Source organism: Saccopteryx bilineata, chromosome 4, assembly GCF_036850765.1.
Source record: "Saccopteryx bilineata isolate mSacBil1 chromosome 4, mSacBil1_pri_phased_curated, whole genome shotgun sequence".
In the NCBI taxonomy this organism is placed as follows: Eukaryota; Metazoa; Chordata; class Mammalia; order Chiroptera; family Emballonuridae; genus Saccopteryx; species Saccopteryx bilineata.
Window position 1 is genome coordinate 274,347,702 of NC_089493.1, and position 17,411 is coordinate 274,365,112.

Here is a 17,411-nt window from a genome sequence, read left to right on the forward strand (position 1 = left end):
GTGCTATTTCCCCTGCCACATACATGCACATACACACGCACATGCACAGTGTGGGTGCCCTGGAGGGGCCAAGGGCACACTGAACCCTCCTCCCTTTGCACTGGATTTGCCCTGACACAGGGCCTGGTGAGGTGAGACACTGCGGGGTCTGACACCACTGACTGCAACAATGCAGACTGCTTTTGGCTTCATCTCTTTCATGGCCCATCTGACTAATGTGTCCTAGCGGTTTCCAGCCTTAGTGAGTAGAATATATTGGGATAAAACCGGCATGTCCTTTGACGATTTAAGACGTCACAGGGTCTCGGGGTTTGAAAACGTCCACGTCCGTCCCTGTGCCAGATACGGCACCAACTCCGACCGGAGCCCATGTGGGCCTGCAGTCATATCCGTACCGGAGCAGGAGGACCCGAATCCCTGTACACGTTTGGCTTGTACACTGCAAATCCAGGAGTAGTCTGCACGTTCACACACGAGCTGGTTCTGTTGTTTCTCCTTGAAACATTAGCCTTTACAGTCCACCTTCGCTTTCCCCATGTTTGAAAGAGATGTGAGTTCAAGACAAGGGAAAGCAATTCAGTTGATGATTAAGCCCTGCCTGTGGTGCCCACACTATCCCATCGCTACAGTCACGACAGCCTGCATTTAGCGAGCACTCTATGTGTCAGGCACGGTGTTCGCCCTGGACATGCAACGTGTCCTTTAGTCCCTGACAGCCCTATGAAACAGGGACTAAGATCGCGCCCGTTTTTCACACAAACAGAGATGCAGACTAAAGTAGCCTGTGCTGAGTCACACGGCCAGTCGGTGGTGGCACAGGATGTGCAAACAGGCTGTGTCCGGGGTCTACACAAGGCTAGTGGCCAGTACAGACCAGTGAGTCTTTATGATCTCGACACAGAAGAATCTGGTCTCCCCGTCAGAGCCGGGCAGCGGACACAGGGAGACGATACCAAGTCACAAACAGCTCAGAGTAGCCCCGCTGGGCAGCTCTGTTCTCGGCTATGCCCCAAGTTTTCTGAGCCTCTCAGAAGCTTCTTCTCGGGCTCTCCCTCCCTCCCTTTCGAGAAGGCTCTGAAGTTTGCTCACACCCTTCCTGGGATGGAAGAAGTCGTGGTTTTGGAAGCTACAGATGGAGCGGCAGATGGGAAGTGAGAGCCTATCAGAGCGGCCCAGGAAAAAAACCATTCATCTGCAAAATTCATATGTTTTTGTGTGAGGCGACTTCGTGAAAACAACAGCAAGAGGCAGCAGCAGTGCCTGATGCATGAAGGGCCTCTGGCCATCAGTCTGGCAGAGCACAGTGGGCAGAAGAACCTGGTGGGGGAGGGGGCAGGACGGAAATGACAGCAGAGAAGGACAGACAGATAGAGGTGCGGAGACTTGAGCATAAAGCTAAAGAAGTTAGAAATATGATGACTCTTCTCTGCACCCCCAAATAGGTGGGGCACATGGTCTGAGGAAGGATCTCTGGGCCCCTCAGAGAAGAGCAGCTCAGCCTACACACAATGAATTAACCGTTGATGTTGACTGAGCACTTCCTAAGCGTATGATACTCCGCTAGGTTGCATGGTTACAACGTGTGTCCACAGAGACTGAATTCACTTGGTGGTGGTTCTAGTTCTGTTTGTGAAGCAGCAGAACTCAAACTCAAACTTCAGCCATCTGCCGAGAGAGGAACACTCATCCTCTTGGATGCTGAAATGCTAGAAATTCTGATATCCCGGCACAGCTGACTTGGTTAAGTGGCCTGGGGTTATGGCTTCAACTTGCAAATCAACACAAAGCCTCTTGGAGGCAGCCTCACAACCTGACATGAGTCTCCTGGAGGGGCCACTAGCCTGGGCACACCTACCCGACCTCAAGAGGTCTCTAGCCGAGTTCTGCCACCCAACCTTGGTTGAAATGACCTCTGGGGCCTCCGCTGGAAACCTAGAGGGAAGAGTGTGGGAATCTTGATTCCAGCTAGTCAGATTCCGGGACAAGAGGTGACCTTTTCTTAGGAGATATCCTGCTGCCAGGGGGTACCATCTTTACTCTGCCCAGCCAGGAGTCTGAGGAGTGGCTGTGCCCCCGGAGGCCTGGGGCCAGCCCACCACTCCGGGCCAGCTGACTTCCCTAGGGGCCAACTCCAAGCAGAAAGAATACCAACCATAGAACCAGACAGGACTGGTTCAAATCCCCACCCTACCATGTATCTTTTATACAACTTCGGGCCTCAGTTTGCCCTTCAACAAAGCAGTTTGCTTTGAGGGTTGAAGGAAGCCCTTCCCACGCGAGCGGCCACACTCAGCGCTTTAGGATACTTCTGAACTCAGTCCTTCCCTGGAAGACGGGAAAGAATGCCCTAACTCGCCCTTGCCCTATACTCGAAACTCACCTCTCCTCATTCTTTTATTGCACTCTATCCAGGTTTAAATTTCTCAAATGCAACTAATTCATCTCTGACCTCAGTCTCGTGCAGGCTGTTCTTTCTCTCCAGAACTGGAGAGTTCTCAGCTACAAGGATTTAGCCCCTGGGGGAAACAACAGCTAGAGGTATTGGTGGCTGCCACAGGGACTGGCATGTGGGGAGCGTGGGCAGCATCTAGTGGGTGGAGGGGGATGCTGCTCAACATCCCGCAGTGCACGGACGGCCCCCACGGCACACAACGACCCAGCCCGTTATGTCTGTCAGTAGTGCCTAACCTGGGAAATCCTTCTAGAATGGTCTTCTTTCTCATTTGCTTGCCAGTCCCTTCTTATCCTCAGGTCTCAACTCAAAACTGCAGATCAGAGGCCTCTGACCCCCCGAGTACGCCCCTCTTGCACCCACACCATCTTCCTTTCTTTCTAGCTCTTTCACACCTTTCCTGATGCCTCTCTTACATGATTACCTAATAATTCCCTCTTCCCAACTAGGGTAGCACCAGGGAGGAGCTGTGTGGCTTTTGTTTACTAAATGCCCCGAGAGTGCCTAGCGTAGTAGTTGCTTAATAAATCTTTGTGGAATAAATGTTTGAATGAATGAATAAGTAAATGAGTAAAAAAATCTGCCAGTGATGTTTTAAAATCATCCCCTCCCCCTTCTTTTTATCTCTGCTATCCTACAAACAAAAGAAAACAGGTACCTTCCTATCCCCCATCGTTTTTTTCATGTTCACGGGTAGCGGGTGTATTCTGCCTACTCTGAGCAAAGATTGTAGCTTCCCAGATCTCCTCCAGGGTTGACGGTCTCCTAGCAGACGACGGGATGCCACCCAGCCCAGGACTAAGGGAGGGCACCACCAACCACGTTGTGAAGGAGACAGAAGCCATTTCTAGCTTTAAATAGAGCCCTTCCATCCATGCCTGTATCTTACTTAGATCCTGACTCAAAACCCGAACTCCTGGGACTACCTGGCCTCAATATGTGATGACATTAGGAGGGACGGTTAATATTTTCGATGTGATAATTATATTGATGTTATGTTCAAAGAGAGATGTATATAGAAATATTTATAGATACAGTTTTATGATGTCTTGGAAATGCTTCACCGGGGTTGAGGGGAGAGGTCAGGAGCAGAGAGACTGTCTGGCTGTCATGAATTGATCATAAGTGAAACCGGGCGATACACAAGTAGGGGTTTAGTATAGCAGTCTCGGTACTGCCCTGATGAAAGCGCGTGTGTGTAAGGGTTCCTCCATTTAGCTTTTCCGGGGATGCTGCTCCCGTGGCCCAGGGCCTTCAGGAGGGGAGGCCTCCCCTCACACACATCGTCCCCCTCCCTGTCCACATGCCCTTCTGCTTTTCAACCTTCTCAGTGGATCGGGATGGAGGACACAGTCGAGCAAAGAGCTGCCATCTTGATAGGAAATAGAGTTTTCTTGCTTTTTTTTTTTTTTTTTTTTTCCTTTACAAGATCTCTGGCGGTGGCGACGGGGGTGGGGGTTCTTCGCTTATGGTCTATCTTGCAGAGCAGATCAATGCCTGTGCACAGGGACTTACCCGGTGGCACCCCCACCCCCTGGGGCTGCTGGCTGCTCCGCCAGCCCCACAATGTGGCCAAGCAGGCTGTAGGCCCAGAGTGGGCAGACCTTTCACAGAAGCTCAAAGTCTAGGGTTTTATGCAAAATCTCCCCATGTAAAAACAGACGCAATTCATTCAGTTGTTAAAATTTGATAGGAGCCAAAAACAAACCAACAAGCAAACAAACAATCCCCCAAACCCCACACACTGATGGTCCTCAAACTGCCCAAAGGCACCTTCCAGTCCGTCATTGGGCCCGAACTGTCACAACCGATAGCTCTTCCTCCACTCCGCCCCTTTTAGTTTACCGCTGAAGTCACACTTTTCCTCTTCTGCTCAAACACACCGGTGGTTCCCACCTTGCTTGAGGAGCTGCCAGACTCTGGAAACGATGCTCCTGCCTCAGATCTCCCTCTAACTTTCTGTCTCTGCCCACCCTGTGCCTCCCTTACTCTGCTGCAGCCACACCGAGCCCCTTTGTTCCTTCAACACATCCGGCGTGTTCCCGCCTCAGGTGACACCTGCTGTCACCTCTTCCCGGACCCCCTTCCCTGCCTGAGCGGCCCACTCCTCCTTCCTCTCCCATTCTTCTCGGTACAGGTGGTCCTACCGACGCAGGTGAAAATGACAACTCTCCCTTGTCTTCTCTCCGCTTTGTTTTCCTCACGTACCATTTGACTTACTTTGTTTTTTTTGCCTCCCCGACTTGGATGAAAGCACCGTGTGGGGAGGGGTGACGGTCCCTTGAGTGTTTCCTCCAACAGAGAAGGAAAAACCATGTATTCAGTAAATACCTGTTGAACGAGTGAATGAATGAATGAATGCACAAACGACGCTCAGGTCCAGTGAGGATCCTACGCGGAGAGATCCGCGCAGGCAGTGCGCAGGCGCGCCAGGGCACTTCGCGGAGGCAGACACGCTTCTCTGCGCGGGAGGCAAGCCACCTCTGCCTCTGGTTTCCCCGCTAAGACTAGGGAGCGCGAGGGAGCGGGACCCTGGCGCAGGCTGGCTGGGGCCGCAGGCCGCCTTACCTGATGGGGTAGTCGGCTGCGCTGAGGTTGATGAAGAAGTCCCAGGGCCAGTCGGCCATCTCCAGGAGGTCCCGCATGCTCTGCAGGTACGTGGACAGGAGGCTGGCTCCCCCCCAGATGGTGGCCATCCTCCAGGGGGTGACACGGACATTCTCGTACTGCCTGGCAAACTGGGCCACTTGGCGATGCAGGTAATTGGAGCGCTTTTCCCAGGAGAGAAAGGGGTGACAATTCAGCAGCCCAGAAAACACCCAGGAGCCCAGAAAACACCCAGACATGCCCCCTTAGCCACTCTCTGTCCCTTCCCTTCTAGTTGAAAGGGTTTCTGAACTTTGCCAAGTAACTAGTTCAGGCTGGGGTAGTCTTCTGCATCGCTATTTGAACCTTTATTGTTTTTAAAATTTTACTTTAGCTATTCTAAAGTACAGATTCCTTGGCCCCGCCTCTGACCTACTGGCTCACTAGGAGCCTAGGACCCTGCATTTTCATACTAGACTGATGCATGTGGCCTGAGGACAGCAAGCCATGAAACACGGCTGTGTGGAAGCCTGAGGGGGTACTTTGAGGGGTGGAATGTCTCCACTGCCCTCTCATAGGCCCGCTAGAAGCAGACCTTTAGAACCAAACATCCCTTAGCCTCTTGAGCGAGGACATAATCCTATCACATCAGCAGACTAACAGAAACTTCTGGGACAAGACAGCTAGGGGTCAGCAAGCCTGCTGCCGGGTTTTGTAAATAAAGTTTTATTGGGACACGGCTACACACATTCATTCATGTATCGTTTATGGCTGTTTTCACACGATGATGGCAGAGCTGAGTAGCTGCAACAGAAAGGGTCCGGCTTTCAAGCCTAAAATGTTTCCTCTCTTACCCTTTATAGAAAATGCGTGCCCGCTCCCAGGATGGCTGGCCTTACAGAGTGGCAGGCAGTGCATTGGGCGATGAGACAGGAAGGAAGAGAGGTAAGGACACCAAGTATTTATAATGGAAGTCCACAGTCACAGCTGGGAATGTTGAAGTCCACACACACCCACACGTAGCACTTCAAGACCAAACACTAGGAGAGATGGCTTGTCCAGCCCACTGTCCCTCCCTGAAAGAGAGGCTGGCTTGAAGAGGGGCAGACAGACCCCAGAGAGCGCCCGTCTGGGGGGTGGCTGGAGAGGCCTCACCTTGTCCACGTGGATGTAGAAGAAGTGGTCTTTGTGGTAGATGGCCTTGAACATGCGCTGCAGCTGCCGGGAGGCGCGGCCGTGGACCACCAGCACGAAGGCGATCCGGACCGGGTTGGCCAGCATGTACTCCACGGAGTCCTCGTCCCACTGGACATTCTTGTTGGCTTTGCCTGGGGGGAAACCCGAAAGGTCACAGAGGAGGGTGAGAATCAGCAGTTCCTTTTTGGGGGCAGGTTCTCTGATGCTTCATCGTGGTGACGATTGGAGGGGTCTGACAGTCATATTGGGCCCTGAAACCTGATTCATCTTAGCCAAGCGTGTCCTGGACCCTTACGCTGACCTGGTGCGACGGGCGTGGGGGACCCTGAGGTGCTTCAGTCATGGTTTCCATCCCCAAGGAGCTTTAAAAAGCTGATGGAGACATATGTACACACATTAAACTATGGAACAAAAGGAGATAAGAAGTATAAGAGATGTATTTCTGAACCACAGAGAAAGGAACAGTTAATTCTGAGCCGGAAAATGCAAGCTACCTGTGCTTGTCCACGGTCCATTCTCCCGTTTCCTCCTAACGGCATCCACTTTTAAAAAACTGTAATAAGAACAGATGGGATCTACCCTCTTAACAAAAATGTAAGGGTGCTATATTGTATTGATTATAAGCATGAAGTTGTACAGAAGATCTTCAGGATGTATTCATCATCCAGTATTTGGGGAGGCATCATTCCCCTCCTCCGCTGTCAGTCCATCTGGGTGGGGAGTATCTCCCTGCATTGTCAGTTTTAGGGGTGCTCATGGACCTTTGGTCTGGCCAGTGAGAACACTGCAGCTCCCTGGCCACACAGTATCTGATTCCGAGGTGAACAGGTGACCCAATCAAGCCTACTTAGCCAAGAAGACAGTATTCTAAACTTTTGTTGAAACAACTAGATAAGAAACATTCTTTTTCTGATAGACACACAACTCAGAGATTCTACGAGCCTCTTTGTCCTCACATGGAGAGAGGCTGTCCCAGAGGAAAGCTGACACAGAGGAAGAGCTGTGGAGTGATGGAGATGGTCTGGATCCTAATGACCCCCTGTGAGTTCCAGGATCAGCTGGCTGGAGATCAGCCACCATCGGTCATGTCTTAGTTTTCTTTTTTTTTTTTCTTTTTTTTTTGTATTTTTCTGAAGTTGGAAACGGGGAGGCAGTCAGACAGACTCCCACATACGACCGATCGGGATCCACCCAGCACGCCCACTAGGAGGCGATGCTCTGCCCATCCGGGGCGTCGCTCTGCCACAATTAGAGCCATTCTAGCACCTGAGGCAGAGGCCACAGAGCCATCCTCAGCGCCCGGGCCAACTTTGCTCCAATGGAGCCTCGGCTGCGGGAGGGGAAGAGAGAGACAGAGAGGAAGGAGAGGGGGAGGGGTGGAGAAGCAGATGGGCGCCTCGCCTGTGTGCCCTGGCCAGGAATTGAACCCGGGACTTCCGCACGCCAGGCCAACGCTCTACCACTGAGCCAACTGGCCAGGGCCAGGTCTTAGTTTTCCTTGAAAGCCCAGAGCCTATACCAGATCCCCCTAGATAAACGGTTCCAGATGTCCTTTATCCCAAAGCAGCCGCTTTTCTCCTGCTTTCTCTTGCAAATGCACTAGGGACAAGGTTTCAAGGGACAATCCAGCTTATTGGTTTAGTTCAGTGGTAGTCAACCTGGTCCCTACCGCCCACTAGTGGGCGTTCCAGCTTTCATGGTGGGCGGTAGCAGAGCAACAAAAGAATAAATAAAAAGATAGATTTAACTATAGTAAATTGTTTTATAAAGATTTATTCTGCCAAACTTAGCGAAAATCCAACATAAAGTACTTGGTAAGTAATTATTATTATATGCTTTAACTTGCTGTAACTCTGCTTTATAAATTTTATAAAGTAAAGTTACTTCCCTACTTTATAAATCACCATTACTGTGGAACCGGTGGGCGGTTAGAAAATTTTACTACTAACAGAGATACAAAAGTGGGCAGTAGGTGTAAAAAGGTTGACTACCCCTGGTTTAGTTCATTGTAATTCCAACTAGAGAACTCCCGGCTTTCTGCCACCTGATTGCCTGATTTTCTTTGAATCTAACCTGATTTCTTGTGGGTTCTAGGTTGATGGGCCCAGAACACTGTCAGGGTATTAACTGTATGTGTCCCAGAATGTCAACTGGGAAAGCTGAGAACTGGGAGTGCTCAGCCCGGAGGTCAGGAGATGGGGAGCCTGTCAGCTGTCGTTGGAAAGAGGGAAGGCTGCCAAATGAACAAGGCACCTTCTACATTGTTCCAGAGGACAGGATGAGATTAATGTGGCTAACGTCCAAATCATGGCTCAGCCTCTACAGCCTCCTGAGCTGACTCCTGCAGAGCTCTGTGCCCTGACTGGCCCTATATGTACCTCGCCCTCTGGCCTTCTTTTCTCTTTACCTTGAGCGAGCTTGTTTCTGCCTCAGGGCCTTTTCACTGGCTATTCCTGCTGCCTGGGACACCCTTTCCTTAGATTTCTGCATGGTTGCATCTTCCGGTCATTAGTTCACAGCTCAATAAAAGGACACATCCTCCCCTCCCCAGCCACATCATTCTCTGTCATGTCACCTCATCCTGCCTAAATTTCCTGCATAGCTTTTAACACTGTCTGAAATTGTTTATTCATTTACTTGTTTATTGTTTAAATACCCCACTAGAACATAAACTCCAAGAGATGAGGGACTACTTAGTCTTGTTTGTCATTAAATATACAACAGTGTAAGAACAGCTGGCACACATGTGGTTCTTGGTGGAGAAAAGAAGTTACAGGAGGGTACATTTTGGTTCAGTGCCATTAAAGTAGCAATAGAGTTTACTGAGCACTGATCAACCCTTGCCATTCATTATTTCATGTAATCCTCACAAGAACCCTGCAAGATAATGCTATTATTCCCATTTTGCAAATGAGGAAACCGCAGCTTAGAGAGACCAAGGGATTTATTTGTTCAAGTTCATGCTGCTTTAATTAGTTCAGCTGAGATTCAAACCCAGGTCTGTTTCCAAAGCATATGCCCTTACCCACTAATATATACTATATTTCCATACCCAGAATTAGAAAAAGTTTACAATACTTCTGCTTGTTAGTTAATGAAATACTTTGTGAGTTACTGCAGGGAAATAGACATGGACTTGAGGACTATCAGAGGTTTTCCAGGGAGGATTCCTGTATCCTTGGCTTGGAAAACCAACCCTAGCCAACAATAAGGACACATCTTTCCATCCATCCATCCATCCATCCATCATCCACTCGTCCATCCGCCCACCCATCCATCTATTCATCCATCCATCCATCCAGTCATCTGTCCATACAAACCCAACCACTACCCATCCAAATCCAGCCACTCATCCAGCAAACCATTTAACTACCCATCTAGCAAAGCATTCAGCAGCTTATTATTTTAAAAAAATCCAATCATCTATTCATTCATCCATCCAACCACCCATCACCTTTAAAACCAATCATCCATCCATCCATCCATCCACTCACCCATCATCCTCAAAGCAAATCATCTGTGGATCCACTCTTCAAACATCTAACTATCAACTCATTGATCCATGCAGTATTAATTTAGTCTATACCACATGCCAAGTTCTGTACTTGGTACTAGAAGAAGAAAATTGGGGGAAATTCTTTCTTGCCTTTGGCAACTGGGAAAAGCAGAGGCCAGTGCTTAACATTTTATGAGAGTAGTATGTTCAGGTTGCTCTTGGAGGGTGAGGGAAAAGTGAATGTTCTGTCTGCAGGGACAGAGAGACATCAGAAAATACAGCCCGAAGCTTCTAAGCCCTTTCCTTCAAGCTCTCCTGATGAGTCTTAACGTCTTTGGCTCCTTGGCTAGACAATCAGTAGCTGTAATCCTGGGGGTGATTATCCTCTTGGCTCTGGTGGAAGACAGACTGGGCGGCAACCAGAGGGCTGTCCTAACCCCCCTCTAATCTTCTCTCCAATCCAATCACAACACATTGGGCTTTCCTGGTGATCCTACAAGAGGCTGGGACTTCTCAGAGGGATCCTGTCTCTTTAAACAGTCATACAACAATTTATCCATCCATCCTTAAAACCTCCCATTTTCCCAACCTGGACAAAGCCTGGAGGACCAAGACATGTAGGACATGAGCATGTTTTCACAAATGTATATACTGAATGGGTTAAGAAATGTGAAAATCCAAAGTAAAAAGATGACATCCGTATGAGGAAGTTTATAGTCTCTTCCCATGACCGCAGCCGCAAGGCAATGCACTGCCATGCTTGAGTGTGACTTCTCTTTGTCTCCCTTGGAGACTCTTTATCAAATAAAGAGAGGGACACTTAAAAGCACTTGCTACTTGTGCCACTTTTTACCCCCTGAATTTCACCGGGTGATTTTTCAAAGGTCTACACATGATCCACGAAACTTGATCTCATAGGAAGTCCACTCTGTAGGGGCTCCGGCTGCCCTCAGATGTGCCTGCCCCAAGGCCTCTCGGTAACAAGAACCTGGAGTTCACAGCAACTGAGACTCACAGGGCCTCGGGGACCCGCCTGTGCTCTCTCCAGCCACGATGTCTCTGGCCATGATTGTTGAATGAGTGAATGAACGAATGCATTCCGGAGAAGAGTGGCTGCTCTGGTCTAGAGGAGCTGGCCTCTCCGAGGGCCCGCTGTGCACCAGCACTGTGCCACAGGCTCTGTGGCTGTCACTACTGGCTCTGGGAATGAGGCGTTGTCACGCTTTGAGGCTCCGAGGGGTCGGAACATTTTTCCCGGCCACACAGAGAGTGAGGACAGAGGTGGGAGTGACAGTCGTTAGCGGCCGAGCCCCTGGCTGGCTTTGCTCTCTCCACCCCACCCTCTGCTGAAGCAAAGAGCAGGGAGACGGGAGGACCAGCACTGGTCGTTATAGGACTTGCACGCTGACGTTGAGAAAAGCCTTCTGTAATGTCTTTTGAGGGTTTTAGCATGTAGCGGAGACTCCCAGATGCACAGACACACACCAGCGAGGATGCTTCCCTCCCAGAGAAGGGGAGAGAGCGCTGGGAAGTCAAACCCTCTCACTCCAGCCGTCCTCCACCTAAATATGGCGTCTCCCATGGGTCCGGCGATCTGTCTGAGGAGCAGCAAGGAGAAGAGGGAATGACATCCCAGAGTTCTTCTGGAGGACTGCTCTTTTGAGGATAGGGGTAGATGTAAGGACCAAAAATATCCAAAGAAAGGAGACACACAGAGAGGGAGAGATGGGTACAAGTATAAGAGGCAAGAGATAGAGACAGAGAGATAGTGAGATAAAGAGAGGCCCTGGCCAGTTGGCTCAGTGGTAGAGCGCCGGCCTGGCGTGCAGGAGTCCTGGGTTCGATTCCCGGCCAGGGCACACAGGAGAAGCACCCATCTGCTTCTCCACTCCTCACCCTCTCCTTCTTCTCTGTCTCTCTCTTCCCCTCCCGCAGCCAAGGCTCCATTGGAGCAAAGTTGGCCCGGGCACTGAGGATGGCTCTATGGCCTCTGCCTCAGGCGCTAGAATGGCTCTGGTTGCAATAGAGCAACGCCCCAGATGGGCAGAGCATCGCCCCCTGGTGGGCATGCCAGATGGATCCCGGTCGGGTGCATGCGGAGTCTGTCTGACTGCCTCCCCGTTTCCAACTTCAGAAAAATACAAAAGAGAGAGAGAGAGAGAGATGAAGAGAAAGACAGAGACACAGGGAGAAAAGGAGAGAGAAGAAAGAGGCAGACAGAAAGACAGATCAGTAGGGGAAAAGATAGATGATAGATAGATAGGTAGCTAGATAGATGACAGAGAAATAGAGAGATAGATAAATGATAGATAGAAAATGAACAGGGATACAGGAAGACCACACACACTCTGCGAGCAAAACAGAGGGACCCGCAGACAGAAAACCGGCCCTGAACTCCCCCACACGGAGAGAGAAACACACAGAGACCTAAACAGAATCACTGAGAAAGACAGAGACACACACAGGTACCAGTAGGGACACACACGTGTGATCAGACACACACAGAGACAGGAAGAGACAGAGGGCAGGAGGGGAGCCACATCGGGGACGCGGGATCCGTGCCACATCAAACACTGCAGCTGTCCTTCCACGCAGAGGCACACCAGTTCCAGGGTCTCAGAATTTAAACAATATCTCCAGGCCTCAGACTTTCCCTGTCCCGCCCCGTCTACTTCTGTCCTTTACACACCTGCTCCTCCCCTCTCACTGCCCAGGGATGGAGGGATAATCTGGGGCTCAGAGACGTGAAGCACTTCCCCCAGGGACCAACCAAAAGTGGCAGGACATTCTCAGGTTGGCTCCAGAGCCCCAACTGCAGCCACTCCACACCCAGTAGGACCTCAACACGGTTTATGGAATAAACAAGAGAGAATGAGTGAGTTTCCTGCGGGCGTGGGTGGGGTGCTGTTCAAGAGCCGAACGTTCACGTACAGTTCCCTTCTCCAGCTGCCAATCACCAGCCTCCTATTTTTGCTCCACAGCCCCGGCTCCTGTAATGACCTTTCCGGCAAGCTGCTCCGACACAGGGGAGCTGGAGATGACAGTCAACCACACCGCAGCCATGGGCCGAGACGCCCGTTGGCCTGGGCCCCCTCCGCTCTCTGGCCACCATTTCCGGGACTGTGGTCCCGAAAAGCACGTAGCCTCCCACACCAGGAGTGGAATCTTTAGTGAGGTGTGGCAAGATTCCAGCATGGCAGGAACTGGGGAACCGGCCTGTCTCTCGTCCTGCTAGAGGCTGTAGGGAGTGGAGCTGGCACAACTTGTCAGAGGCGATGTGGCAACAAGCACTGCAGTTTTAAATATGCATTCCCCTTGGCCCAGTAACTCCAGTTAGATAAGAATCTATGCTAAGGGAAGGAGGAGGCAAATATGGACGTCTCTATGTGCCAGGTGTTCTTTAGTTCATGTATTCATCCATTCGGTATCTCCTACGTCCCATCAGCAGACACAACAGAGGCCTTTCCCGAATGCTGCTTAGTCTAGTGGGCTAGAGAGCCAATAAAAAAGTAACCAAACAGAGAATACAATTGCAGGAAGTGATAATGTATATGGAGAAAAAGACAGCATGGGAGGAGCTGGGGTTTACTCGGTGATGGTGGCCAGTGAAGGCTGATGCCAAGTAGAGACACTCAAACAAGCTCTGAATGAAATGAGGGAGTAAGCCATGTAATCAGGGGTCCCCAAACTTTTTACACAGGGGGCCAGTTCACTGTCCCTCAGACCATTGGAGGGCCGGACTATAAAAAAACTATGAACAAATCCCTATGCACACTGCACATATCTTATTTTAAAGTAAAAAAACAAAACGGGAACAAATACAATATTTAAAATAAAGAACAAGTAAATTTAAAGTAACAAACTAACCAGTATTTCAGTGGGAACTATGCTTTTCTCACTGACCACCAATGAAAGAGGTGCCCCTTCCGGAAGTGCGGCGGGGGCCAGATAAATGGCTTCAGGGGGCCGCATGCGGCCCGCGGGCCGTAGTTTGGGGACCCCTGCATGTAATTATAAGGGAGGGAGGAGGATTCTGCGTGCCTGGCATAGCAAGTGCAAAAGTCCTGGGGCCTCGACTGCAATAGTGTTTATATAATGGTCCCAAATAGGAATCAACCCAAATAATACTCACTGATATAGAACTTGTCTATAACATAGCATGCAAAAGAGAAGTCCTAAAATGTAAACCCATAACAATTTAAAAAAATATGCTTCCAGATATTAACAGAGGTTCATATAGTAGCATGACAGTTTTCATTTCTTCTTTATACTTTTCTGCATTATCCACATTTTATAAAATGGATTACTTTTATAAATGAAACACAGCCATAAAGGCGATGCTTACCGGTAATTCTAATACCAGCTATTCATTGAGTGCCTACCCCGTGTTAAACAATTTTTGTCATATTTTCTTTTTTACTTCTATCCAAACCTCTACGAGAAAAGAATTATTATTATTATGCTGTTATATTATGGAAGATCTGAGGCTCAGAGGAGGCTCAGGGCTGGGAATGGAGCGAGTCTGTGGTGCCGGAGCCCTATCCATGCCCTTCTGCTGGCTCAAACCGTCCCCAATTCAAAAACGGAAAACTCTGTTCCTGGGAGAAGCGTGTCAGTTGACTTTCAGCTGCAGGACAAACAGCAATGACATGCGGTCAGAGCTTTGTGTGCAATTACAGATAGAAACCCAAACAGTGCCCAGCTCCTAAAAAAAAAAAAAAAATTCCTAAGAATTAAAAAATGTAACCAGATGCCTGTGGCACAAAACAGAAAATAAGTGGAAGAATCAGAGTGATTAGAGGCAGCGGGAGAAGCTGACTTCAGGCAGATGTTAAAAAGCCAGGCCTGTGGGGGAGAATATCAAGTTTATTTCTGCGATGCAGGTGCGAAGGCCAAGGACAGGGAGCCGTGGAAAGCCGTGCCAATCACCAGCTGTGCCGTGTTCAGCCTGGTACCCACGCTCTGCATTTCACAGTACGTAATCCTTGGGCTCCAAGGACATGGTGAAGATGAAGGTGCTTTGCAGGGGTCACTGTGCTGTACAAATGTGAAGCTAGCAATGATTGCAACCTGCAGTACTTTGTAGGAATATGATCCAGGAGAAGAAAGCTGGGTGCAGGGGTTAAGATCATGGCCTCTGCCCAAGCAGATCTGTGTGACCTTGCACTGGTTATGTAAGTTCTCCAAGCCTCGGTTTTCTTATCTGTAAAATGGGTATCTCATAATCACAGAATCCGCCTCGCACGGAAATTTGTGTCCAGTACGGAGCACAACACCTGGCACGTAGCAAATACTCAAACGAGGGGGAGCACCATCATCATTCCTGTTCGGCTTTTCATCCTCAATGATCAGATCAAGTTTGGTTTAAGCAATGGGTCCGGCCACGTGGTGGGGTCCGGCTCCCAGGGCTGTGTACAGGCTGGAGCCCTGCTGCCTCCAAATAAACACCCACACCCGGAACTTCCCTCAGATCACGATTATTAACAAATGGGAAGCGAAGGAGCCGCTTGACTGGAATAGTTATTCCACCAACAAAGCCCTCGATTCTATTTATACTCTGAAAGGGCCTCTTCTGGCTGCGGTGGAGGCGAGGGACGCTTTCTGACTTGGTTCCAAATTAGAGGGCTGGCTGGGTCTTGGAAAGGGAGAGAAGGGGAAACGATGTGGGCAACTGGGGCTTGGGTCAGGAGCCCGAGCCGGAGTGCCACCAGCTTACTGTCCCCGGGGAAGGCGCGGCACGGCGCTGGCATTCTGATCTGGCATCCAGCTCTGGCTCGTCACTGCGGGGACTCTGGAAAGACATGGCTCCTCGAGTCCACTCTGCTCACCGGTGACTCATCTATAAAATGGGATGATTGGATAGGAACTCTAGTTTTTTGTTTTGTTTTTTAAAGAGGCGCCACACTGATTCCACAGTGGCTGCCCCACATTGATCTCCTCCATCAGGACGAGAAGGGGGGGACGTGGGGCGGAGTGACGTGCACCAGGCACGGAAGGACAAACACCGCAGGAGTGTCCCCTCACATGAGATACCTAAATGGTTAAATTCCTAGAATCAAAGAGTGGAATGGTGGTTGCCCCGGGACGAGGGGGTAAGAAGAAATGAAGAATTCTGATCGTGGGGCATCAAGTGTCAGGGAGGCAAGAGAAGTATATATGATCAGGGAATCCGCACGAGTTTGCGCCTGGAGTCCACCACACTGCGCACGGAGGACTGTGTCAGGGGGTAGGTCTCATGTTAGGTGTTCTTACCCAGGATGAACAAGGCACCCCCGATCCGCTGGGTGGCGTGGTGATTTGTGAGTGTGGGTGGGACCGCATCACACCAGCAGGCACGGTGCACGGGGGGCAGAAGTCACGTCACCAAGAGGAGAAACCCTGACAGGCTCCAGCTTCTCTGTCCGACTTGGATGGTGGTGCCTTTTTCATTGGGATATATGTTTTTTAACTTTTTAAAAATTCTTATTTATTGATTTGAGAGAGAGAGAGAGAGAGAGAGAAAGGAGAGAAACACTGATTTGTTGTTCCATCTATCCATGCATTCATTGGTTGATTCTTTTATTTATTTATTTATTTATTTTGTATTTTTCCGAAGCTGGAAACAGGGAGGCAGTCAGACAGACCCCTGCATGTGCCCAACTGGGATCCACCCAGTATGCCCACCAGGGGGCGATGCTCTGCCCATCTGGGGCGTTGCTCTGTTGCAACCAGAGTCATTCTAGCGCCTGAGGCAGAGGCCACAGAGCCATCCTCAGCGCCCAGAGCCTACTTTGCTCCAGTGGAGCCTTGGCTGAGGGAGGGGAAGAAAGAGACAGAGAGGAAGGAGAGGGGGAGGGGTGGAGAAGCAGATGGGCGCTTCTCCTGTGTGCCCTGGCCAGGAATTGAACCCGGGACTCCTGCACGCCAGGCCGATGCTCTACCACTGAGCCAACCAGCCAGGGCCCATTGGTTGATTCTTATATTGAACTCACAACCTTGGGCATATTGGGATGATGCTTCAACCAACCGAGCTACCCGGCCAGGGCTCCCACTGGGAAATTTCCATGCAGATTTTTGGTGATTAGAACTTGGGAGATGCCCAGTGCTCAGAAAAAGGTCCCTGCTCTTCCTGGGTTTACCAAAGGTGGCACAGGGTGGCAGGGAGAGCACAAAAGGCCACAGGACTGGATTAAAATCCTGCTTCTGCTGTGAACCAGCTGTGGCACCCTGGTCGAGTCACTTTCCTTCCTTGGTCCTGCACTCTTCCAGAACAATAGTAATGTCTAGGCCAAGCGAGCACTCATTATGTCCTAAGCGCTACGCCTACAAGGTTCCATTATTCACTTTCCCCACGGTCTACAGCAGCAGGTACCATGATGATCAACCCCATCTCACCGTGGAGCAGTCTGAGGCGGAGAGGTCTGAGTAACTGAGGAGACGCTGCTCTCCCCTGTGGGAGACTGTGAGTTTAAGACTGAAGCCAAAAGGATAAGCTCTTCCCCGCAGATCTCTGATTGTTTGATTCAGTTGCAAAAGGCTATGCCTTTCTTCACACCTGCATGTTAGTTATGAGGCTGCTGGTTTCTACTGGTCACATTCCCCCATGCCTGTGCCTGTCGAAGAGACTGGAGGCAGTTTTCTTTTGACCCTTTGTTTTATGAAGTTAAGATACCATGCAGGGTGGGGGGTTTTCTGCAATTG

At 50.1% G+C, this 17,411-nt stretch overlaps 1 protein-coding gene across 1 annotated transcript in view; it reads right to left on the minus strand.

The window, feature by feature from the left end:
* The window catches only part of XYLT1 (xylosyltransferase 1), a 334,100-nt gene that overhangs the window by 81,344 nt on the left and 235,345 nt on the right, over positions 1-17,411 (minus strand). The window contains exons 4-5 of the mRNA XM_066274755.1: positions 6,194-6,366; positions 5,021-5,223 (exon numbers count right to left, since the gene is read on the minus strand). Of these exons, the coding sequence (XP_066130852.1) occupies positions 5,021-5,223; positions 6,194-6,366 (376 nt within the window). The remainder of the gene's footprint in view (positions 1-5,020; positions 5,224-6,193; positions 6,367-17,411) is intronic.